Source organism: Hibiscus syriacus, unplaced genomic scaffold, assembly GCF_006381635.1.
Source record: "Hibiscus syriacus cultivar Baekdansim isolate YM2019G1 unplaced genomic scaffold, ASM638163v2 tig00110210_pilon, whole genome shotgun sequence".
Taxonomy (NCBI): domain Eukaryota; kingdom Viridiplantae; phylum Streptophyta; class Magnoliopsida; order Malvales; family Malvaceae; genus Hibiscus; species Hibiscus syriacus.
The window spans coordinates 214,246-240,915 of record NW_024062629.1 but is presented as its reverse complement, the minus strand read 5'-3'; the positions used below and the strand labels follow the sequence as shown (position 1 = coordinate 240,915).

The 26,670-nt window shown below is 34.1% G+C and overlaps 2 protein-coding genes and 1 non-coding gene across 4 annotated transcripts; 1 reads left to right on the top strand and 2 right to left on the bottom strand.

The window, feature by feature from the left end:
- Nucleotides 1-10,750: 10,750 nt before the first annotated feature.
- Nucleotides 10,751-13,663, bottom strand: LOC120113598 (bifunctional nuclease 1-like). Of its 2 annotated transcripts, XM_039134696.1 has the most exons (11): nt 13,311-13,663; nt 12,904-13,225; nt 12,581-12,751; nt 12,439-12,488; nt 12,245-12,301; nt 12,087-12,152; nt 11,913-11,987; nt 11,405-11,523; nt 11,176-11,267; nt 10,977-11,041; nt 10,751-10,865 (listed from the first exon to the last, which is right to left on the bottom strand). In XM_039134696.1, exons 1-10 carry the CDS (start codon nt 13,338-13,340, stop codon nt 10,980-10,982), a joined length of 1,044 nt encoding a protein of 347 aa, XP_038990627.1. In that variant the 5' UTR covers nt 13,341-13,663; the 3' UTR covers nt 10,751-10,865; nt 10,977-10,979. The 2 variants fall into 2 exon arrangements, with proteins under 2 accessions (XP_038990627.1, XP_038990628.1); XM_039134697.1 differs by lacking the exon at nt 10,751-10,865 and having other exon boundaries at nt 10,980-11,041; nt 13,515-13,661.
- A 5,348-nt stretch (nt 13,664-19,011) lies between these two features.
- LOC120113597 (alcohol acyltransferase 9-like) lies at nt 19,012-21,549 on the top strand. Its single transcript, XM_039134695.1, has 2 exons — nt 19,012-19,537; nt 20,659-21,549. The coding sequence occupies exons 1-2, from the start codon at nt 19,109-19,111 to the stop codon at nt 21,547-21,549; spliced, it is 1,320 nt and encodes a 439-aa protein (XP_038990626.1). The 5' UTR covers nt 19,012-19,108.
- A 4,607-nt stretch (nt 21,550-26,156) lies between these two features.
- LOC120113622 lies at nt 26,157-26,263 on the bottom strand. The gene has a single exon (XR_005515328.1). It is a non-coding gene; the product is annotated as a small nucleolar RNA R71 (small nucleolar RNA).
- Nucleotides 26,264-26,670: the final 407 nt, after the last annotated feature.

Sequence of the window (26,670 nt, the reverse complement as noted above, 5' to 3'; positions counted from 1 at the left end):
CTTAAATGGTGTATCGATACACTCCCTAAGTATCGATACCCAAATTACATTCGAAATTTTCCGTTTCAAAGGGTATCGATATACTCCTAAAGGTATCAATACCTTTTGAATATCTTCCTGAATTTTGCTCTTGAGGTATTGGTACCTGTTGAATGGGTACCGATACCCCTAGCCTAGAAAATCACATTTTAAGCACGAAATTTAACTCTTTTCAGCTTCAACACTTCATGTTTCCTTCCCTTCTATGTTCTTAACTCACATACATATGCTTAAAACCATTTATACTCATTTATCACCTCTTAAACCTTAAAGTCATATTCTCTACATGGAATTCAAGAATCATACTCAATTTCCAACTTGTTCTATATCCAATTCTAACACTTCATATTCCTTAATTCCACTAATGAAAAGTTAAATTTAGTTTTAAACTCCACTTATCAACTCTATTCCAAGTTTTCATTCAAAAACTCATAATATGTAATCTCTCCTAACTCCTTACTCCTTTGATTTAAAGTTGACTTAAGCTTTCTTTAAGCTTAAGTATTATCTCATGATCATAACCAACTCAAAATTTCAACAAAAGATTAACTAACAAGAAATCTCACCTTTGCTTGAGCCTTCACGTATGAAGAAGAAATGAGGAGAAGAGAACTCTAGAACTTTAGTTTTTCTCCCTTTTCATCCTACATGTAAAATATATAACCCTTCTCAAATTTTTATCTTTCCATCAAATGACCATTTTTCCTTCCATATTTCCTTCTTTGATATTTAATCCTATACAGATATTATAATATAAGTCCCTGAACTAATCAATTTATCTACTTTGACCAACAAATTCTGAAATATTTCAATTTAGTCACTAACCTGGTATTGAGGATGTTACAAATCTCCCCTCCTTTAAGAAATTTGTCCTCGAATTTCATTACACACATCGATAAGAACATATCTTCTAATATTCTCATGGTGTTTCCTTTACTTAATCTTTCTTGTTTACTACTAGCAAACTTACCTTTTTCTTCACTCAATTCCTTATATGTATCCGACCTTTATAAATCCATATAATGTCACTCATTATATGGACAGTAACTCCAATTATCACTTCTCAATATCCTGAATCAATTGCTTTCTTTCATCATTCTCTAGTTTCTTTGCAAAATAATCAAATCTTTACTTATTCCTTAATCTTTGTTTGTATTACGATACACATAATCTTCAACAAAATTCTAATACATAACTTATAACGACTCTTTTTCGTTTCATTGAGAATTTAAAATTTTACGACCTCAATATCAAACTTATAATCCACATCTCAATCTAACCCTTGTCATATTTGATCTTTTCAACTCCATCTTTTACTTTCCCTTATTCATTTATTCCTTCAAAAATCAAGATTTCCTTATAACATAACTCGTATCTTTTTCTTTTTGATCACCTACTATTTCCACAACTAATACTTATCTCTGATTACCAATCTTTATCATATCTTCTTAACTTTAATAATCAATACTAATTGCACAAAACCTCATTCTTGAAAAAAATCCTTATTCAATTTACCATACACATATTCTGCTTATATCATTTCAAAAAAAATTACCACATATTTAGCTTCCTTCAAATATATGAATCCTTATCTCCTTAATTACATCACATCATAGTCTAGATATATACCATACATAAATCCACACATTACTTGATTAACTCAATATATTTTCTTTAAATTTTTTAACTCTATCATCACATAACCTTACTAATCAGTACCAACTCTTTCAATATAAGGTGCAAGTCCTCATCAAATTAATCATATACATTCTTTTCAGTCAAAATAACTCATCAGCCATTTACTAAACTGATCAAACATGTACTCTTACTCATACACATTACTACTCCCCTGTTTCTAACTCGGAAACTCTGGCTTCATTTGTCTTATAAACTTGTCAATGATGTACTTATTCTTAAACTCTTCCACAAATTCTAACCACATCATTTGATCTTATAACATTCTTATGGTGACCTTTGTACACCATATTCTATTTTATCCATATAATAACGAAACTACTCTATATAATTTTTCTGATTCAAAGCATTGGAGACCTTTTAACACTATTCTTACGTGTTTTCAACTTTCTGAAAACAATCTTTGATCTTATAAGGCACTTATTGAGGTGTCCTCTATTCATCATGCCGACAACTTCTAATTGAGTTCTCAATTCTTTTACTAATTTACTATTAACATTTGAGTATTTAGACCCCATATCAATCAACACCATAAATATATTTTATCATGTAATAGAAAAAAATACCTATGATTATCTCTGGATCATCATGGTCTTTATTGGTCCTGAGATTATACACTCGAACAATGGAGTGTAATTCCTGTTGAGTAGAGGATTCTGGTTAACTTCTGCCTCTACCTCTTACTCGTCCTTTCTGAGACATCGATGCAGTTCGCTCTAACTGTGCAGGATCTTCTATCCCCAATGGACAATCTCTCATGTAATGTCCTGTTTCCACACATCGAAAACAGGCTCCAAACCCAACTCTACATGTCCCACCATAGTATCTTCCATAAATCTGACAATGTCTTTGTTGTGCTCTTTTATCACCAGACCTTACTGATTGAGTCTGTCTAGCTCTCATCTGATTTGATCCTCTAACAGAGGATGCCATCGACTTTGACCTCGTCGGAGACCGAAAACCAGAATCTCTACCTCTCTTGAGTGGTGCAGAACTTGATAAATCTTCGGTTCTTTTTTACGGTTGGGCTCTTTGTTCCCCAAACTGTTCGTTCTAAGCCCACTCTAGAGCTTTAGCACGATTTACTACCTCTTGAAATGAGGACAAGTTCAACACAATTAACATATCCTTTAGCCTTGGGTGCAAGCCCTCAATGAACCACTCACATGCATATTTCTCTGTAGGCACCAATTCTGCTGCAAAGCGACTTAATTTGTTGAACTCATACTCATACACAGGGCGGTTCATTTACTTGAGATTCAGAAATTCTTGCTTTATTTTCTTGATGAATTGATCTCCTATGTACTTGTTCTTAAACTCTTCAAGAAACAGAGACCATGTTACTTGATCACTGATCATCCTCATAGTAACTTTCGTCCACTAAATTCTCGCTCGCCCATAAAGCAAGGAGACCACCCCATCTAGCTTCTCCATATCAGAGCAGTGGAGTCCCTCTAACATGATCTTTACATCATTAAGCCAAAGGTCCGCAACAACAGGACCTTCTTCGGCTTCACCTTTGAACTCTGGAGCTCCTAATCCCTTTAGCTCATTTGCAACATTCATCCTCTGAGTTGAGGAGGCAGGAGGTTGGAAACGTGTCAAGATAGTGTCCAACGTCTGAAGAATACATCTTGATCTTGCACAGTCACTCCAGAGGGTGCCTGTCATTCACCTTGCCTGGCCAGGGCAGGTGAATTACTGCTCTCAACTAATCTATCATCTCCCGCTTCACTTCGGGAGCTATCTTTTCCGGATATCTAATAAGATATAACCAAATTTTCTATTAGCAAAACATCATACTCTTTACTCTTATCAGATCATAAGTTCTTACTATCATGTTGGCATGTACACCTTATAAGACACTCTAGACTCCGGTTTATACTGGTAATAGACTAAACCTTAGCTTTGATACCATTAAATGTAACACCCCAACCCGTATCTGACCCGGATACGAACCCGATGTGTCACATTGACTTTTCAAACATGTACATTTATAAAACAACTATGTCAAATTTTAACTTTTATTAACATAAACTTGTAAATACATACTAAAGTTCAAACCATTACAAAATTGGTAAGAGCATGCGTACTTTATGACTCTATTTGCATGCCAACATATTTGTTACATAACCAAAATATACTGTGTAAAGTACTTCTGATATGATCGTCACGCGGAGATATGCTTCTCTATTGCTCATATAGTTGATCTTCTTGTCTTTCGATACCTACGTGTAAACCACTTACACTCTAAGTCATAGACTTAGTGAGGCATAAACATATATTAAAGAATTTCTATAAATATGAACATACAACTATTATTTAAATGCAATTATGTTCGTCATATCATAAATTAATCATACAATATATGAATCAATGTAAATGATGATACCATATTAAAATAAAATCATGTATGTACTCTTTATGTCCTTTATAAGCCCATGAACACTATTAAGAACTCAAGGTATACGAGTACTATGAGGTTGTGCACACATATGCTATCACCACAGCTCGTATAAAATCCACTAAGTAACATATACAATCTGTGTCACGAAGGACCTATCCATATGTTCCGTAGAACATAGGTAACAGTCCATATGTCCCGAAGGACATAGGTAAACAGTCCATATGTCTCGAAAGACATAGGTAACCCTCAACTCTTGACATACCAACTATACCTATAACTCTCATATCACATAACATGGGCATTTATCATTTATTCTATCACATGTTTACATATTCATATCAACATATAGAACATTTCTATATGATTCATATTCACATGCAACATGACTGATATCTTGTTCCTATGTCTTCTCATATACATAAATTCTCATAGTCATATCACTCATTCCTATATACATGTACTCATATAGTTCATTTCACATAAGCATATAAACTCCTAGTTTCTTATTAAGTATACCATAGAATATTCTGGTAAAGTCTCATAGAGTAGACATATATTCTCATAAGATTTCCTTAACCTTATCTTCTAACTCATATCATATAGGAATCAAACAAGTTTAGGTCATATTCCACTTAAACATATCAACTTTTCTATATAACTTATTTGATACATTTGTATACTAATTTATGTCAATATCCTTTAACTTATGCTCTATTCTCATTTTTCATTTAATCACTTAGATTTAATTCATATAATTTATACATTGTTACCATATAACTATTTATGTATTCTTATTACACCAAATAACATATAACCTCTATGAATCTATCATGTATTTATGCATACATAATAGTCCTATCAAACACATACTAACATTTATATATTTATGCAATCAAATATTGGAATTAGACTAACACAAGTCTTATTCTATACACATCATTTACAACTAGTATGCATTCACCTTGACCTCACTTGCTATCAATTACCCCTACGACTTCTTTCATTCGATCAAATCTTAACTCGGTGCTCGATCCGGAACTTGCTTGCACTCGATGTCTACATAATCATACATTGATACATATCAGTATTCCACTTAGCATACTCTAATATTTCATTTCTTAGACTAAAGGAAAGGCTAATTTCATTTCTTGTTTAACGTAGGTATCGATACACTGTATAGGGTATCGATACATTCATTAATTGGTGCATCGATACACTCCCTAGGTATCAATACCCAAATTACATTCAAAATTTTCGTTTCAAGGAGGTATCAATACACTCCTGAAGGTATCGGTACCCTTTGAATATCTTCCTGAATTTTGCTCTTGAGGTATCGGTACCTGTTGAATGGGTACTGATACCCCTAGCCCAGAAAATCACATTTTAAGCATGAAATTTCACTCTTTTCAGCTTCAACACTTCATGTTTCCTGCCCTTCTATGTTCTTAACTCACATACATATGCTTAAAACCATTTATACTCATTTATCACCTCTGAAACCTCAAAATCCTATTCTCTACATGGAATTCAAGAATCATATTCAATTTCCAACTTGTTCTAAATCCAATTCTAACACTTCATATTTCTTAATTCCACTAATGACAAGTCAAATTTAGTTTTAAATTCCACTTATCAACTATATTTCAAGTTTTCATTCAAAAACTCATAATCTGTAATCTCTCCTAACTTCTACCTCCTTTGATTTAAAGTTGACTTAAGCTTTCTTTAAGCTTAAGTATTATCTCATGATCATAACCAACTCAAAATTTCAACAAAACATTAACTAACAATAAATCTCACATTTTCTTGAGCCTTCACGTATGAAGAAGAAAGGAGGAGAAGAGAACTCTGGAACTTTAGTTTTTCTCCCCTTTCATCCCACATGTAAAATATATAACCCCTCTCAAATTTTTATCTTGCCACTAAATGACCATTTTACACTTCCATATTTCATTCTTTGATATTTAATCCTATATAAATATTACAATATGTCCCCAAACTAATCAATTTATCTACTTTGACCAATAAATTCTGAAATATTTCAATTTAGTCACTAACCCGATATTGAGGATGTTACATAGTATGCAGGTGTATTTGTCCTGAGTTAAAGAAACTTGTGATGCTTTGCCATCTTGTGGCAGTGATGTTCCTACAATTGGTCTGGTGGCAAGCATTCTGAAAGGGTTGCCTCTAGAGTATAAACCCTTAATGGCAATAATTACTACTAGTGGAGTGTCTCTTTATTTGGAAAAAGTTTGTACAATTATCATTGATGTTGAAACTCAGTTATCAGAGTTAGCTGCTCAAGAATATGTGGTCTTGGCAAGCACTCATATTGCTCGTGGGTTGGAGTCTTCTAAGATTGGATCGTACTCATATTCGCATTATCATCGATCTTATCAACCCTCGTATTTTAGAGGTAGATCTGGTGGTAGGAGTGCTCGTGGACATGGAATATCGCGTGTTCAGTGTTAGTTGTGTGGGAAACCGGGTCATCTTGTTGACATGTACTGGCATCGATATGATGAAATTTTTATAGTGTCTTCTAATACCAATCAACCTCAGTATACGGGTGACTCAGCCAATGCTAATAATGTCTCTTATAATAATTTTGGTTGTGAGTGTTATTCGAGTAGTTCTCTATCTCAGTCAGTGACAGAAGGTTCTTCTCATGATCACCTGGTTTCTATCATTACTAAGGATGAATGGGTAGTGGACTCTGGAGCTACTCACTATGTGACCCCAAAGTCTGGTAATATCACTCATTGGGTAGAGCGTGGTGGTCTAGGTAAGCTTAGGGTTGTGATGGTGTTTCTTTACATGTTGATATGGTTGGTGATGCTACCTTAGTAAAACCAACTAGGTCTTTGTTGCTAAATAATCTACTTCGTGTGCCTAGAATAATACAAAATCTTCTCTCGGTGTCCAAGTTTGCTAGGGATAATGATGTGTACTTTGACTTTCATGCTCATGGGTGCTGTGTTCGTGATGCTACTACTAAGGATGTCTTACTGCGTGGTCGTGTTGAAGGTGGTTTATATGTCTTTTCTAAAGATCGAGTTCCAGGTGCTTGTAGAAATGCTTTTGCACATTCAGTTGTTGATGTAAATAGTTTCAAACTTTGACATCACAGATTAGGCCATGCCACATATAGTAATGTTGCTCATGTTTGTAAAACATTTGATGTAATGTTTTCTAAGGATACGAATAATATGTGTGAAGCTTATTGTATTGGTAAAAACCATAAATTGCCTTTTGTTGATTCTACTACTGTGTATACTGCACCTTTTTAACTTGTTTTCACTGATATTTGGGGACTGACTCATGTGGTGTCCAATGGTTATCACTACTATTTATCATTTGTTGATGCATATACTAGGCATTTTTAGGTGTAATTCTTAATAGATAGGTCTCAGGCTGTGGCCGTCTTTAAACTGTTTCAGCAAATGGTTTTGACTCAGTTTGGTGTGGTTATCAAAGCTGTTCAGAGTGATTAGGGTAGTGAATATAGAAGTTTCTCTTTTAGTTTAGCTAAGGATGGTATCATCCACCGAGTAGTCTGCCCACACAATTCCGAGCAGAATGGTTTAGTTGAGAGGAAGCACAGGCACATTGTTGAGTTGGCCTTGGTACTCTTGGCTCAGGCTACAATGCCTCTGTAATTTTTCTATTATGATGCAGTTACTATTGTATACATTATCGATCATTCCAATAATGGTATTAGATGGGATGTCTCCTCTTGAGAAGTTGTGGGGAAAGAAACCTGAATATGAGTTGATGAGGGTGTTTGGATGCAAGTGATTTCCACATTTGCGAGTATTTCAAAGACACAAGCTGGAATTCAGGTCTCAACCATGTACTCTTTTAGGATATAACCCACAACATAAAGGTTATATGCGCTTAGCTACTGATGGAAGAGTGTATATATCTAGGCATATGGTTTTTGATGAGTCAATTTTTCCATTCACAAGTTCTACTGCTCCTTCTGTGGCATCTAGTGTTACTCTGTCAAAATCAAGGTATCTTGAGCTTGTTGCAGATGTTAGCAAGCTACAAGCTTGTAGTGTAGATATGGGTATTGAGCCAGTTACCACTAGTTTGAGGCATGACTTAGTTCATGAAGGTGTAACTGGGGTGAGTCCTCAAGCTTAAATTTTGAGATTGATTAGAATGGTGTAGCTAATGGTGGTAATGTTGAGAATTATAGTGAAGAGTTGAATACCCTTGGGTGTGTAGATTCAAATGCAAGAAGTGTTGTTGAGGCTACGGTGAATCATCATCCAATGTTTACGAGGAGTAAATGTGGTGTTTTCAAGCCCAAGGTGTATTCTGTTGAGTATGACACAATGAACCTGCTAATGTGCATGAGGCTCTTCAGTCTTCGCATTGGAAGAATGATGTGTATGTAGAACTTAAAGCTTTGAGGGAAAATGGTATGTGGTCACTTGTTCTATTGACTGAATGAAGGTCATTGGTGGGCTGTAAGTGGTTGTTTAAGTTGAAAAAAACCCCAGATGGGTCCATCAGTCGATACAAGGCTGGCTTGTAGAGGGTACTCTTAGGTTCCAGGTCATAACTTCAATGAAACCTTTAGTCTGTAGTTAAGTTTGCTACTCTTAATGTAATTTTGTCCATACTTGTATCAAGGGGCTGGCAGTTTTGTTAGGTTGATGTGAATAATGCATTTTTGTATGGAGATTTGCGTGAAGATGTATTCATGCAACAACCACCTGGATTTGAACAAAGGGCTCCTGATGGTACTATGTTGGTGTGTAAACTACAGAAGGCCTTGTAAGGCTTGAGGAAGACACCGCGGAGCTAGCATGCAAAGTTAAAATAATACTTGCTTTATATAGGGTTTAAAGAGTCCAAGGCAGATGACTCGTTGTTCATACGATGTGTTCAAGGGATGTATGTGTATATGTTGGTTTATGTAGATGATATAGTAATAACAGGTGAGTCAAATGCTCAGATTGAAGAAGTTGTGAAACTGTTGGGCGATGAGTTTGCTCTAAAGGATCTTGGTGAGCTTAGCTTCTTCCTTGGCATTGAGGTTAAACGGTGTGGTGAGGAGTTGATTCTTAGTCAACGCAAGTTCATCCTGGAATTGTTAATAAAGACCAAGATGCACAATGATGGGGCTGTGTCCACTCCTATGCTGGTGACATCGAAACTTACACAAGATGCTGGTGATCTGCTCTCTGATGCGAATGAATATCGCAGTATTGTAGGGGCACTTCTATATGCCTGCCATACACATCCAGATATCTCATTTAGTGTTAATAAGGTGGCACAATACATGCATGTACCAAGGCAGGAGCATTTTGTAGTTGTTAAACGAATTCTATGGTATTTGATTGGTACACTTAATCATGATCTTGTTATAGCTCTAGCTATGGCAGGACTACATGTTGTGGCTTTTGCCAATGCTAATTGGGGTGGCAATACAGATGATCGAAAGTTTATCATAGGTAATTGTGTTTTTATTGGTGATAATTTGGTTATGTGCAGTTCGAAAAGAAAAAGTCTGTCTCTCGATCCACCATGGAGGCTGAATATAGGAGTGTTGCTGATGCTACTACTGAAACAACGTGGGTGAATGCACTCCTTGCAAACATGGGACTTCAACAGTCCAAGACTCCTGTGATTTGGTGTGATAATAATAGTACAGTTGTCATAACTGCAAATCCAGTTTATCATGCTAAAACAAAGCATGTAGAGCTTGATGTGCATTTTGTAAGAGAAAAAGTTACAGCTAAGCATGTGTTGATTAACTATGTTCCTGCTAGTCATCAAGTAACTAATGGCTTGACCAAGCCCTTATCAATAGCACAGTTTGAACACTTTCGTGCAAAGGTCAATGTGCAATCATTTCTCGGGGAGAAGGAAAAAGTGGGGTGAATGTTAAGTATAACTAAGGTGCAACTGCTGTGATGGTGCTTGGGTGGTTGTAATCTGTTAGTCTTAGATGGTAGCTGGCTGTTAAGGTTGTTATTCATTACGGTCAGCAGTTAGTAGCAATTAGCTTGGGTTTGTGAGTTGTATATAACATGTAAACTTCAGTCAATAAACACTGGTATATTCTTCTGATATTTTATAGTCTTTAGTTTCTCAACATAGTCAAATGATATCAAATTAGCAATTAACGGGTCACATCAACTTTTCGTTACCTATAGTGAAAATTGTTAACGTTGAATGATCATTTTACAACAAACGACAACGTTAATGATCGATTTATGACTTTTCAAACATCAGTGATGAAAACGAACACTTATCTAAACATTAGTGATCATTTACGTATTTTATCCTAAAAATTGGGGATCCCATTAGTTGGAAGCCCCAATTAGTGGCTATATACAAAAATGAATTTTTAACTGTTTAACCACTCCCTCATTTTGAAAGACGTGAAGGGCAGTGAACAACTGCAATTACTCCTCTAGTGATAGCAATAGATATTTGCATGTGTTATTTTGTAGATTCAGATATTGTATATTTAAATACAATTTAGTTCGATATTTCAGAATAAATATATGATGAATTGATAAAGCATAAATCAACGTGCTTAATTAAAACATATTACATACCCGTTTTCTTATATGTACATATATACATTCACATACATACATATTTAGCAGAAGATACCATAAATATAACTGAATCACCATCAAGTTTATCAGCTTCCGACAATAATTCCTATTTACATTTTGAGGCGTCAATGCAACAACTGTGACAAAACTAAGAACTTGTTAACGTTTCGATTGACCAGAGCTGAAGACCGATATATGAACACAATCACACGTTAAAGATTCAACCTAGTTCAAGTTATTAACATCACCTGTTATGTATACTTCTTCAAGTTCCTTTGAGCACGAAACTCGCCAAGTTTGTCTCTCAAGTCAGCTGTCAGATATGTTTTATAATCTTAAATATGTTAAACATCAGCAACAAATAAGTTCACTTGATTTTGGATTACAATTAAATAATCCAAGAATGATGTTTTTGACAGTCGATGAAGGGGAAAGTGAGGGACGTACCAGCATCCTTGTAGCGCTCCTGATTAACAGCCCTGTTTAAGTCGGAGACAATGTTGAACTCCTCTGTATCGAGACAATACTGACCACTTGGCCTGAAACCATAAATTAAAGCATCTTATGTTGTAGGTCTGGAAATTTAGAAACAAGAATCTCCTGCAGCTGCAACTTTTAACATGTTCTGTTCTCTCAATGGAACACAAGCAATCTCATAAGGGGTTTCAAGACTAACCGATCCAGTTCGGTGAATAATAAGCCACCCGAAGCTGGAGACCGCATCGACAGCTTCTCTGCTTCAATTGCGCGCATACCATCATTGTACGCCAAGTACTTGTTAACTTGTATAGGTACCTACACAACACATCAAGTAGGCTTCCAATAAACTCACATTTTAGGTAGGAATTTAATACTGGTATAGACGTTTGTGTCAATACAAAACCGTGTCTTCGGTATTCTTTCTCCTCAATGATGAGTCTTTGATATTATCAATTAGCATATGAGCCAACTTACACATTTTAGCTGTTGAAAATACTTTTAGCAAGATTTAAAGCAATTTGTCAAAACAATCACTAGTTAAATATGTTAATATGCTTCAACAAGGACCATTATGTCGACCTTAGATTCTCATAATAGATGACCTAGCAGATGCAATTTTGAAACAGATATAACCGAGTCAAATGCTCGAAAGGCCATTTGGCAGAAAATCGGAATTATACTAGAGACTAACACATAACAGGCACCTTGCATCTCACAGCAATATTGATGGCATCAGAAGGCCGAAGATCAAAAGTGACCGACTCTGTCTCATCACCCACCTGTGAGAACATCCAACATGATTCAGTGAAGACTGCTCTACATGAATATCTCAGCGTTGAATGTCAAACAAATGTGCTAATAGTGGAAGAGACGAATACCTTGGTCAGATACAACTGTGCAAAATAGGCCTCGTGCACTCTCTTAGTAACTCTGACAAGTTTTACCTGCAAAAACAAGAGACAAATATCACGAATTTGCAACCGGATCACAAAGAAGCGAAGACAAGTCCAAATATGGTGATGGAAACAAATCATACCGAGTAGCCCATCTTGTCAATCATGTTCTTTACTACTTGATACACAGTAGGTCTAGCCTGCACACAATAATCTAAACATATATTAGCATTCACATTCGATACAAAACCAAGTGACTCATAAGTTCAAATCCAATAATCCAACATGCCAGAAATATAAGAATCCTGACTCAATGGGATACAGAACGAAAACGTACGATTTGAACATTACGCACTGCTGCCATGAGCAGCGCATTTGGCATTTCCACTGCAATTAAAACAATAACCAAAATTAAAATTAGAACATAAAAGCAGATAAACAGAGTCATGATCGGATGATAGCAAAAGATGGTCACATACAAACAATGATTGGGAGAAGAAGACCCGTCCCGTCTTCCATCTTCAGAACGATGGCAGGATGTGGTTCATAATCCGGTATATGCCCACCTTGGGGATTGTTAGGGGCACACCTTAAATGACTACCATCCCTCATTTTGATCATAAATCCATCAGCTCCACTCTTCACCTCAACTATATGAAACAATCACAACATACATATCATATCAACAATTCTCTACATAAAAAGAAACATTTCTCTATATCAAATTCAAAGACCCGACGATGGCAATGACAGACGACACAAAAATGACAATGAAGTAACCACTGGCTTAGAATCCACATACCAGCCTCAACCACACTGGAATTAACATAATCTTCATTGTTTTCATTGAAATTCTCAGCCATGCTTCCATTCCCATCTGAGGATGAACTGAAAATACACTGCACCGTGGTGTTGTACTTCCGTAGCTTCAGGTGACCGGAAACGCCACGCGGCTTACACTTTCTATCAGTTATCCCTCCATAACCCCATAAATCACTTCCATGCAATCTTGCCCTCGGAGAAGGCCCATTAAACGGCAACGTATAGACACCGACTTGCTTGCTACGAACGGCAGGGTAAATAACCGGTCCTTGCAAAGAACCCATCTTCACCTCTTCTATCACCTGCCCCACAATTTAAAACAAATCAGTATAAAAAACAGATACTAATCAATCGTAATTTCATTATAATATTTTATAGGGAATTCACCGTTCCACCCAATTTATGAACTAAAACCATCCGAAAACGAGATCAGAAGATATGTACATATTTGAAGACGGCGGGTGGTCCAATTATAAGAATTAAAGCATCAATTCAGTTTTTTTTTAAAAAAAAAATCAAAACTTGAACTATTACTATACAGATGAATAATCAAATGATCGATTTTGAACAGCGATCAGTCTAGAGAATTACGGATCTTTGTAAATTACAACAAAGCTTGTAATATGAAGAAGCCTTTTGGAATATCAAAATTCAAATTGATTTAAGGGGTGGGAGAACTGAGAAGGAAAAGAAAACAGAGACAGAGCTTCGAAAAATGGAGAGCAAGCAAATCAGAGAAGGAGTGGGAGATTGGCAGACGATAAGAGATTCCTTTTTATTTTATTATTATTTGACGTAATTTATAATTTGACCTTTAACTATATTTATTTTACCACTTTAATACCTCAATTGTTTGTAATTCGTTTTGAAACTCGAGCTATTTTTTTGTTTCAATTTACCCAGAAAAAATGACAGTTCGTACTTGTACTCGTAATAAAAAAACCATTATAGAAAAAAACAACCCTAGCTGTCTCACTTCTAAAAGATAACAAGATTTCGTAAAAGCGGCACGTGTGTGGTGATTCTCCCAAACAATCTGGATAAGCCTCGTTTTCTTACATCCAACGACAGCAAAATATCTAATTTCTGGCCCTTGCTTCAAAACATCCCATTAACTTATTTTCTTAATTGTAAGAGACTCTTCTCAATTACTTTTGGCATAAATTACATTTATTCTTATAGTTCAAATATATCAATTTACTCCAGAGACATTTTATCTCCTATCAATTATGTATTATTTTATTTATTTTTTATTATTTTCAAAAAATAACTAAAAAATAAATTAATTATAAACTCATTTTAACTATTAATAAATAAAATGTTAAAATATATTATATTTTTATATTACCATAAGCTAAACATATTATATTGTAAAAATAATATTTTATGTATTAAAATTTTCTCTTTTTTATTCTTTTAACTATATATTATACAAATATATATTAATTTTTATACTTACTTTTGATTTATTTATATATATATTAAATTAGAAAAAAATTATTTTTAATTTATTTTTTTACACAACCATAAACTAAACACGTAATAAAAAGATTTTCTTATAATCATTAATAGAAGAAACTAGTAATTTAATATCACACGAGGATCGTGTAAGGAAAAGGTTAAAGAATACATAATCAAATAAACTCAAAAAAAATATAGGTACGAACATATCTAACTGTATTAGTAAACAAACCACAAAATAGAATTAATCTATTGAAAGACTATTGACAAACCTCTAATTAGAATCAAGCAACGTGAGAAAACTATTCACAAACACAAATTGTCTATCAAAATCCAATATGAATGCCTAAAGTAGGGAAGATTGGCATGATAACAAATAAGTATCATCTTGATCAGTCGTGACGATGTCAAATCTTACCCTGAGAAAAAAGATAAACGAAAATAATGTAAGAACTAAGCACTGCAAAACAAATAAATTAGCATTGACAAGTACAATAAACGAAACGAACAAGATGAAAGTGTTAATGTGTCGTTGTAGTCCATTGCCTTAGAATCAAATTCGCCTCGACCGGTGTAATCGTAAAAACAGACGATCACCTCCAAGGTTAACACAGTACTCCCTATGTTTTATACACCCGAAATAAAAAGTTGGAACTCAATTGATTGCTCTTTTTCGAAGGTTGGATAATATAGGAAAAAGGTTGGAAAATAATTGATTTCAATAGGCTAACAAAGCTTCAAAAATAATTAAAGGAAATTGAAAGCTTAAAGCTTCATGGAACAAAAAACAAGCAATAGAAGAAAGTTGTTTTAGAGTTGAAAGAGTAAAAATGAAAAAACCTCATTTATATAGGCTTCAAAAAGGGGTAATTTAGAAAGAAATGGGAAAAAGAATCCTAACATAATCTCACCCATCACTGTCGTTTTCTCCAACAGTCTCCAACAAAGGTGCACATACTTTTGAAAAGGTAAAACATTTATAGTTTACTATATATTTACATTATTAACAATCCCTACAAATGCAAATAACTAGAGTTATCCAAAAAGAGGTTTAGAAATAAGAAAATAGCAATGTGAAATTATCCGCTTAAGTATTAAGATCATATCTGGAACTAATACATAGTGAAACGAGCAATTCTTCTTTTTAACAAGTGAATGAATTTGGAACTTGGTAAGATAAGAGTAAACTCATACCACGCGACTAATTTATTCGTCAATCGAGTTCCGTGATAGATCAACAATATAACCAATATACCTCAATATGCTCTAGAACGGCCCTAACGTTTTCATAGAAAGTAACTAGTCCTTCACAATTACGTAAGTGATTTCATCAAGTCTATCTTAATATAGACCAACTAAATCAAGGATATGAAATCATTAAGAGTATTTAGTACTCAGCCTTACAATTAAAATTAGGTGAATTCATCAAGTTCGTCTCACAAGGACCACCCAAGTCATGGGCTATAAACTCATTAAGAGCATAAGCTCCTCCTTTCACGTTGGCGGATTCATCAAGTCCTTCTCACTAGGGCCACTCGAAACCTGAGCTATGAATCCATTAAGAATTTGAAGACTCAGCCTCAATTGTAAACATTAAACCATAGGGATAGGAAAGAGTGTATTATATTCAGTCAATGGGCTTAAGATCCACCCCCTCGACGTATCAAAACCCATTTTCCTACATAACCATTTGGTTAGTGGTTCAACTAGGTTGCTTTTTGAGTTCACATGCTCCATAGAGAGTACACCATTCTTTATTAAATGTCTCACATATTCATGTCTTATTCGAATATGCTTTTTCTTACCATTATAGGCTTATTTTGAGTAACACATATTGTTGCTTGTGAGTCACATAATAAAGAAATGGAAGACGTAGGCCTCCCTCAAAAAGGAATCTTTACAAGTAGATTCCTAAGTCACTCAACTTCTTGTCCGACTAAATCAAGAGATATAAACCCTGATTCCATGGCAAAGCGTGCAATACATGTCTGTTTAGTAGAATTCCATGAAATTAATGCTCATCCCAAAGTGAAGACATAGCCACTAGTATAGCCGACCTCATCATTATCAGTTACCCAATTGGCATAACAATATCCTTCAAGGACTGGTGGATAACCAACAAAATGTAAACCCTAAGTCATGGTAACTTTAATATATTTCAAAAATTGGTTTAGAGCATTCAAATGTTTGCTACTTGGGTTACGAGTATATCTACTCAGTCTACTTACAACATAAGATCGAATGTAGTTCATTAAAACATAAGACTTCCAATAATTTTTGCATACTCATTTTGAGATACACAATTCTATTTTTTTCTTTTATAAAAATATGCTAGAATCATATGAGGTTCTCATGGGATTTACATCAAAGCTATTAAACTTCTTTAATATTTTCTCTATATAGTAAGATTGATTTAAAGAAAATAACTTATTAGATTTATTGACTTTTACCCCTAATATTATATCTACCTCTCCCAAGTCAATCATTTCAAATCTTGTAGATAAGGACTTCTCTGTTTTCTTAATGGCTTCAATGTGTGTACTAAAAATTACTAAGCTATCAACATATAGATTAATAATAACACAATATGATTCAAATATTTTAGTGTACATACATGCATCAACACCATTAATTATAAAACCATAACAAAGAATAGTTTTATAAAAAAAATTATATCACTGTTTTGGAGCTTGTTTGAGACCATATAAAGATTTTGAGTCTATAAACTTTATCATCATTTCCAGGAATCGTAAACCTAGAAGTTGCTACATATTGATCTCTTCATCTAGATCACTATTCAAAAAAATTGTCTTGACATCCATATGATGCACTAGCAGATTATGAATTGAAGCTAAGGCAAAACACACACGAATAGTAGAGATTTTAGTCACAAGAGAATATATATCGAAAAAATCAACTCTAAATTTTTAAGTGAATCTCTTTAAACCTAGTCATGTCTTATACCTTTGTATTGACTCATTGGTCTTACTTTCTTTCTAAATACTCATATATTACTAATGATCTTACAACCTTTAGGCAAGTCCACTAATTCCCAAGTGTGATTAGATAAGATATATTCAAACTCATCATTAATTGCATTTCTCCAAAAGTTAGCATCAATAGAATTAATAGCTTCATCATTCGTTTTTGGATCACCATCTATTAGAAAGGTCTGAGCCACAAAATCATTAATAGAGTTTAAGTCATCAAGTTTAACAATAAAAGAAGTAAGAAAGTTTGGACCAAAACTAGTTACAGTTTTCTGTCCTTTACTCCTCATAGGTTCATTTTAAAATTCAATATCTCCAACATGTTTATTTGAAAAGGAAGGAACAAAATTATCATGCATTGAAATAGATTTCTTTAACGAAAAATATTTTCAAAGAATACAACATCTCTAGATTTCTTTATATATATTTCAAAAAATATTTTTAATATTAATTAATATTTTAAAAAATAATTGGTGGGTCAAGATTTCCCTTGGGCCCATGATGTTCCGTCACTGTGTTATCTCGTTTCTCAACTAGGGATGCACACGGGGCGATCCATACTGGTATTTTGACCACCCCGATAATTTTTAGTTTTTCTCCCGCCCCTAACCCATCCAAATTTTTAAACTAAAACCCGACCCCGATTTGACCCGACTCAAATATATTATTATTTTAAAATAATATATTTATAATAATTTATTATATTTTTAATAATTAAATAATATATTTTAACATTATAAAAATAAAAAATATTTGAAATCTTAAATATATATATATAACTGGGTTGGATCGGACCAATTATTTTTCACCTTAAATTTGGTTCTGCCCCAAATCTACCTATTATAAAACTCATCCTGCCCCGTCCCGAACCCCCGAAATTATTTTTTTTAAAACTCTATAAGATTAGGTCGAATCGGAACCAGTCGAGTTTAGTATTTTGACCATCCTATTTTTAATACCTATTGTCCGACTGAAATAGTTGGATCCGAACACCGGATACCACATTAATCATGGAAGTTTCCCGTAACAAATCATACCTAAATTCACGCATCTCTAATTTTTGTAGTTAATCATTATTCATACATAGCACAAAGCATAGAACAAGGGGGGGAAGCAACCTAAATCTTGATATAAAACCGAGTCAAACAAGTAATTATAATCAAAGGGACAAAATCATCATTTCATATAATAGTTTGAGTAGTGTACGTGTATTGCCGGATCATTCATTCCAAGACCCCAAAAAAGTAAGTGCTTGTCGAGCTAGCAGTGTTCTATGAAAGTAGTGAAGATTCTTCCACCCACTATGCACTATTTTCTTGGGTACATTTTTTAAATGATATTAGAGATTAGATTTTCATGTTATAAATAGAATAAAGTAGATTAAAAATTTCATTCATATAATAAAATTTTATAATACTTAATTTAAATTAAACTATCAACAAACTGAATACAAATAGTCATAAAGAAAAACAAATATAATTTTGGCGTGTCAAAGTCTAAATGAAAAATTGCTAAACAAGCGGTAATCAAAACCAAATATAATTTTTTTTAAAAAAAAACACATTAGTGTGAGATTATTATAAGCACACATCCGCTCTCTCCCAGCCCTTCCCTAAAGGAATCTGATTGTACTATCACCATGCCCATCCATAGATCGTGGCCTACTCCGTTGTATTTTGCTCCCCATCTTCTTTTAACCTCCTTCCCGTGCTTTGTAGCAAAGACGAAAGAGACATGTTAAGATCCGAAGAGCTCCCAGATTGCTTTTACAAGAAGAAGCCAACCTTAATCTATCCAAACTCCGCTACCCCAAACCATTCTCTCTATCTGTCTAACCTTGATGATCAAAAGTTCCTTAGATTCTCCATTAAATATCTCTACCTTTTCCAGAAAGCTGTTTCCCTAGATATCTTGAAATATTCCCTCTCCAAAGTTCTCGTACACTACTACCCTTTAGCTGGGAGGTTAAGAGCTTCCAGCCCCCACGATCACAAACTCCAGATTGATTGCAATGGCCAAGGTGCTGTTTTTGCCGACGCTTTCATGGACATCACTTGTCATCAGTTTCTTCAGCTTTCCGGGAAACCAAACAGGTCTTGGAGAAAGCTCCTTTACAGTGTTGAAGCCCATTCATTCCTCGACATCCCTCCCCTAGTCGTTCAGGTACCGTAAATATCCCCACCAATTAAACTTTACTAAAAACAAAGGTTAAATAATAGTTTTGGTCCTGATTCTATGTTACGATTTAATATTTAATCTAATTTGAAATTGATATAATTCGATCTTTCAATTTTGCACAATTTTACTAGCTAGTTCAAACTATCAACTATGTAATTCTGAGAAAGTGCTAACCTGAATTCCTTTTTTAAATACCCTTGAACATTTAATTTATATGTAAAGTTTTTATTGGAATAAGATGTTTGATTGAGTTTTTTTTTGGGTTTAGAAACACTTAGCGATGGTTAATAGTTTTAACAGTTTAGATTAACTAATCACATCACAAAAATAAGGAATGTATTTTAGGATTTAGCACAAAAGAGGTATGACGCCAAAATTGGATTATTTTGCCCAAAATTAATTTTTGGTATTTAAAGAATTTTTCGTTAAAAATAGATATCTAGTGTTTTATCCGTTACACTTTTAGGTGTCTATCATTAAAAAAATTCGTTAGTGTCACGTTTATATTTTTTATATTTTTTAAAATACAAAATTATTTAAAGTATTTTTTAAAAAAAAATTCTAAACGTGACATATGACATTTAATGGGTTTTAAATGGTAGACATATAAAAGTGTAACGGAGAAAATACTAAACATATTTTTTAATTAAAAAATCTTTATGCACTAAAAAATAACTTTGAGTATAGTTTGAACACTTATTGTTATATTAAACCCACCAAAATTTAACTAAAATGGGAAAACCATTAAATTTAAGGATAAACTACTTATTTGATCAAATCACTTATTAATTAGTTTCTATTTTTATCATTCAATTATTATTATTTTAAATAATAATTTTTAACTTTACGTTTTAATTTTATTTTAGACACTCTCGTTAAAAAAATTAACAATGATACTAATGTGTTATTATAAAGTAATGTCACTTCAAAATTAAAAAAATAATTATAAAAATATCACCACAACATCGTTAACTTTTAACAAAATAAAAATATTTATGCAAAATTAAATATAGTTTTTAAAAAATATAATTGAATTATCAACATAAAAATTAACTCATGGTAGTTTACAATTTACTCCAAATTTAATTTAATATTTTATGGTGCAGGTAACAAATCTCCGCTGTGGAGGTATGATCCTCTGCACCGCGATAAATCATTGTATATGCGATGGTATAGGCACATCCCAGTTCTTGCACGCGTGGTCGTATGTGCTCACCAAACCCAAGCTCGATTTTACCTTCTTACCCTTTCACTTCATCCAAGTGTTGAAAGCCCGAGATCCTCCCCAAATAACCCACACAAACCTCGGCTATACCAAAACTACCCTCAAAGACAACTACACCCACGTGGACATCAACCAGTATTTACAGTCACAACCACTGGTGCCCACGTCGCTTACCTTCACCCCAACCCACATCCTCTGCCTCAAACGGCAGTACTTTCCGTCCCTCAAATGCACCCACTTCGAGGCATTGGCCTCGCACACGTGGCGATCGTGGGTTCAATCCCTGGACTTGTCGCCTCCGTCGCTTAAGGTCAAGCTCCTGTTTTCCGTCAACGTTAGAAAAAAGTTAGTCCCGGAATTGCCACAGGGGTATTACGGGAACGGGATTGTTCTAGCTTGCGCCGAGACCGTAGTAAAAGACTTGGTCAACGTGAATTTATACCACGCGATAAAGTTAATCCAGCAAGCCAAATCGAGTTTAACCGATGGGAATGTGAGGTCAATGATTGATTTGTTGGAGGATAAGAATGTGAAAACGGATACTTGTTCGAGCTTGGTGATTTCTCAATGGGCAAAACTGGGATTAGAGGATTTGGATTTTGGGGAAGGTGAGGCATTGCATATGGGACCCTTGACAAGTGATATTTACTGCTTGTTTTTACCGGTGGTGGGTAATTTTGATTCGGTAAGAGTGCAAGTATCAGTTCCAGAGAGCGTAGTTGAAAAGTTCGAGTATTACATGATGGATGGGTTGGATAAAGAAGATAAATGAGTTTCATTAATGGAGGACGAAATGCTTTCATTTGAAGATGCTGCTTCAATTTCAAGGCTTTTTTCCTTCACATTTCCTGGTAATAATGAGAGAATTTTTTTTTTCTGTATTTTCAGTATCTAAAGGCGAATACATGACTATTTCTCAAACAATAAGATAACGCAGTAGAAGTTAGATTTTTTCCTCAGGGTTTATAGTAAATTAGAAATTCTGGAAGGGTTAAAATACAATTTTATCATTTATTTAATTTATAATTTATAATTTATATTTTAAAAATAAATAAATTAAAACTATATTATTTATGAAACAAATGTAATTTTATCATTATGTAAGCTTTAAATTTTAAAATCTAAAAGATCATGATAACATGCACAAACCGAGTTATCTCACGATAACTTTTCTACCATTGTAGGACTCTACCTCTCTTATAATCGGAAAGTATTGATAAATTTGTATAGTTATCTGTAATTACTAATTGAAAAGTAATAATATTTTTGTATAGTTATTAGTATTACACGTGATATATTTTCACTTGCAATATAATTTTGAATGAATTATTTATTTAATTATTCATTTATTTTTATATTTTTATTTTGATTATAGAATCATTTTTTAAATTGTATCTAATGTTACTATTCATTTATATTTTGGTCATTCGTCATTAGGTTTGATCTTTGAATTAACGAAAATGATGATGTAATATGATAGAATAATACTTTTATATAACACCTTGATCTGGTCTGATCCGAAGATCGATGGATTACGATGTCACTTGAGACCACCAATGTGCCTAACCCAAAATTATTCTTTTTAAAAAGTCTGTAGACATTATAAAATAACCATTCAAATTGATATAAAAAAAACTTAATAAATCTGAGTTTTACAATATTGGAGAGCTCCCAAATATTCAAATAAAACAATATCGAGTTTAATACGAAAAACGAGTTACGAATGAATATAAAAATGATCTACAATAGTACATGCTCTCTACTACAAATTAAGATGTACTCTGAGGATCTCTGTTGAGCTGGAATATCTCGTGACAATAACGCTCCACAGAAAGTCTCCTAAGAACTTGCACATAGAAGCACATTCCGAACGTTGAGCTTACGAGCTCAATGCCACACTAATAACTTCAGTATACTACATGCATTCACTAAACGAGCATGCTAGTGGCATAGGTATGAAGACATAAGAATATTGACATGAAATGTTGAGGTAGGCAACATGGTGTGGTTGAGTGTTCTGCATCTCAGAGCGTACACCCCTCTAGCCTTCCTAAAATACCCTCGGGTATTTAGGGTGATATTCAAAACTACATCGGAACATACACCCAACTAACTTACTACGTCGAGTCATGGGGCATTTGTGCCCAGCTGACATCTAAATCACCTTGGCAATGACTGGGATATATTTGAACTGAATGATCGTCATCTGCTAAACTGACTCGGGTGTCTTGATTATTTCCCGAGCATCGAATAATGCTAGTTTTAAGTCAACCTATTTGTTATTATTCTTACCTGTCATAAGTTTATTATTGTTCTCACTTGTAGTTTTATTTCACAATGTTCTGGTATTATTGGGCCCCTCAATTCTATCCCTTAAAACCCTTGGATTTCTTATTAAAAACTGTTCGTGGGTACCGATACTAAGCCCCTCAGTATCAATACTGACCTTTGGCTATCGATACTAACCTTTAGGTATTGATTCTACTAACTTATTGAAGGATGATGGCATAGAGTTGGTATCGATACTCTAGTTTGAGCGTCGATACTTTCGGTCTATGGTTTCAATGCTTCCTTGAGTATCGATACCAAATTTGACTTTGATATTTTGAAAAAAAAACTAACTATCGATATCCCTATTAGGGAGTATCAATACTCTACCCTTAGTATTGATACTCCCATAAATATCAATACAAAAACTATAATGTCTTGATTTCTGGGTTAAGAGTTTCGGGCTAACCCGAGAGAAGATTTTATAAACCCAAAAAGCTTGTGAGAAGAACTTGTCCAATTATGGATTGGTTTGGGCTTAGTTTTAGCCCATTATGGAACAAAAAGGTTTTTTATTTTGGTTTGTTTTAGGAAGGACTAAAGTTGTTATTTTCCATACAAATTTTATAAAGGATGAATCCTATTAAATGTGATTATGTCACACGTTGAGACCATGTCCCCTTCATCTTTATCTTCTTCCTCTTTTTAAAACTCATTATATTCTCTTCTCTGTCTCAAGACAAGGTGATAGCTTTGTGGGAACGAATTTCCTTGTTGAATTTAAGGAGGTAAGTGGAGTAATATCCTCTCTTAGAGCTTCGTTTTAAGCCTTTTAATTCTACAAATGGTTATAGAAGCCATGAAAGAGGTTTAGTGGGGGTTTTAAATTTTGAAAGATTTGGAGTGATTCTAGTTTGTTTTAATGTTTAGAAATCACGTTATTACGTTTCTTAAGCTCCTAGACGAGTTAATAACTCAATTCCATTGATTATCCTAGTGATAGAAGTGAGTGAATGCTCTAAGGTGAAGGAAAAAGAGAAAGAGGTGCTTGGGTGAGCCTTGGGTTGATTCTTCAACTTATAGGTGTTAGGTAACACACTTTTAACCTTTTCTTATTGCTTGTAGATCAGCTTGTGTAGTTTTAATGCTTATATGTTTGTATGAGCCATTTGTGTGCACTTGGGGGGTTCAAAGTATGAAAAAGATAAATTATTGTTATTCATGCGTAATGTAATGACCTTTCATGTTCCTTAATCACTAAATAAGCTTTAATACCATTTGGGCGCCTTGGTGACACCTTAGAAGTTATTTGAGAAGTATTTGATGAGAGAAACATAGTTTTTTGGGTAGAGAGGGTATCAGTACTGTAAGACTTCCTGTTGTGAAATGACAAAATTCAAAGGGTTTTTTTAGGAGAGTATCGATACCCCATCATGGAGTCTCGATACTTCTCAGGTGGTATCAATACTTGGGGCCTAGTATTGATACTTGGGGACTTGATTAGATTCTAGTAAGCCATTTTGGTATCGTACTCATGAGAGTATCGATACATAGGGTAGAGAATCAATACTCCCATATAGGGGTATCTGTATCGAGGATTTGTTTTCCAAAATATCAAAGGTAAAATTGGTATCAATAGTCAGGGAAGTATGTATACCCTAATAGATAAAGTATCGATACCCAATGGGGAGTATCGGTACCATTGTAAATTTTTTAGCCATAAGGTTAGCTTGAATTAGAAGGATGAAAAATAGGGGTCATGGGTTGAGGAAAACCTTACAATAAGCTTACAATTAAAACCCCTAATAATTGTACGATAAAATAAAATCTTAATGAGGTAAGATTCCATAAGACTTATGCCTTATTTGATACTTGAGAAACACTAAGGACACCCAAGTTACTTGTGTACGATGTTGGCATAGTTGAGTAAGGGATTATCCAATGTATTTAGAGATGGATTCATCCTTATGTATGTTAATATTTTTTTTATTTTTAGAGATGCAAATCATTAAGGTTTCATGCTACTCTAGTTTCAACATCGGTGTTTATGAGAATAAACTTAATCATATAGAGACGTATGATGTCGATTGTGCTTTCTTTGTTAATTGTTTAATTGTTGGTTTGATGAGAGTAATACATTTGATTAAGTGTTTCATTCTTGAGAGAGAATTAATGTGTTAATCATTCAAGACTCATAATTGTATTGCAACAACACGACCATTCTGTCAACTTTCAGATGATAGCAACATTCTTAGATCTAGTTGTATATTTGCTCTCCTATTTGCTACTGCATTTCTTTCCTTTAATATTCTGAATTTTTATCTTTGTTGTAAGCATATCACTATTTCATTCCAAACTTATCTTTTGTAAAGAATCAACAATTATAAGCTGTAATTCCTTGCTCTCTGTAGGTTCGACATTCAAAACTCTTGTACTTTCCACTTTATTACTTGATTTGCGACATGTGTACTTGCGTATATTGTTGTATCAATTTCATAGCATCAAGTTTTTTGCACCCTTTCTGGGGGAGCAATGGTATTGCATTATAATTGTTTTCTTTGTTTTCACTAACTTGTTTTATTTTTAGTTTGTTGATACTTCTTTTAGCATAAAATTGATGGTGTATACCATGCAACAATATTCGGGAAAACAATTTCAACAACAACCAAACATGGCTCAATATTGTATTCCACATTTGTTAAATGTTCGAATGCCGCATCATTGCTACAACATCGATGACCGTAACATGCCAATCTGAGAACATATTGTGGTAACATTGGATGATCTACATCCTAGCATTGTGAGGTCTGCCATCCGTGCTGTCTATTTCAAATTAAAGCCTGTGATGTTCCAAATGCTGGAATTATTTGGGAAATATAGTGGGATGCACTATGAGGACCCTTGAGCGCACTTGCGAGCATTCATGGAAGTGTGTTATTCTTTTGTACATCAAGGAGTTCCCGTAGAAGCACTGAAGCTAAAATTATTTCCCTACTCGCTTCGTGACAATGCTAAAGCATGGCTTAACTTGCTGTAATATGGTGCTATAACATCATGGAATGAATTAGCATAAAATTCTTGATGTGTTTCAATCCACCCAATATGAATTCCAAGCTAAGGAATGACATCACATATTTCAAAACATTGGAGGATAGGAGTTTGTATGAAGTTTGGGAGTAATTTAAAGATTTATTGCGCAAATGTCCAGTGCATGGTTTCTGACATTGAACATAAATAGAGATATTCTATAATGGTCATAACATGCAAATGAGAATGATGGTGATCACATCAACTAATGGAGCGTTTCTAGAAAAGTCTTACAATGAAGCCTACAAAATCATTGAGAGGATCTCCAACAATGAATACCAATATCCTAACATAAGGATGATGTCAGGGAGACATGTTGTTGCAGTAATGGAGAATGATGTGTTGAACTCAATGGCTTCACAAAACACAACATTGGCTGAGATAATAATGAAGATGTTACAACCTGAAGGTATGTATGAAGTTAAATCAACATCCATTATTACATGTGTTTATTGCGGTAACAATCATAATTTTGAAGAATGCCCTCAGACTCCTGATTTCATACATTTCACAAGGAGCTACTTATGCATCAAAATGT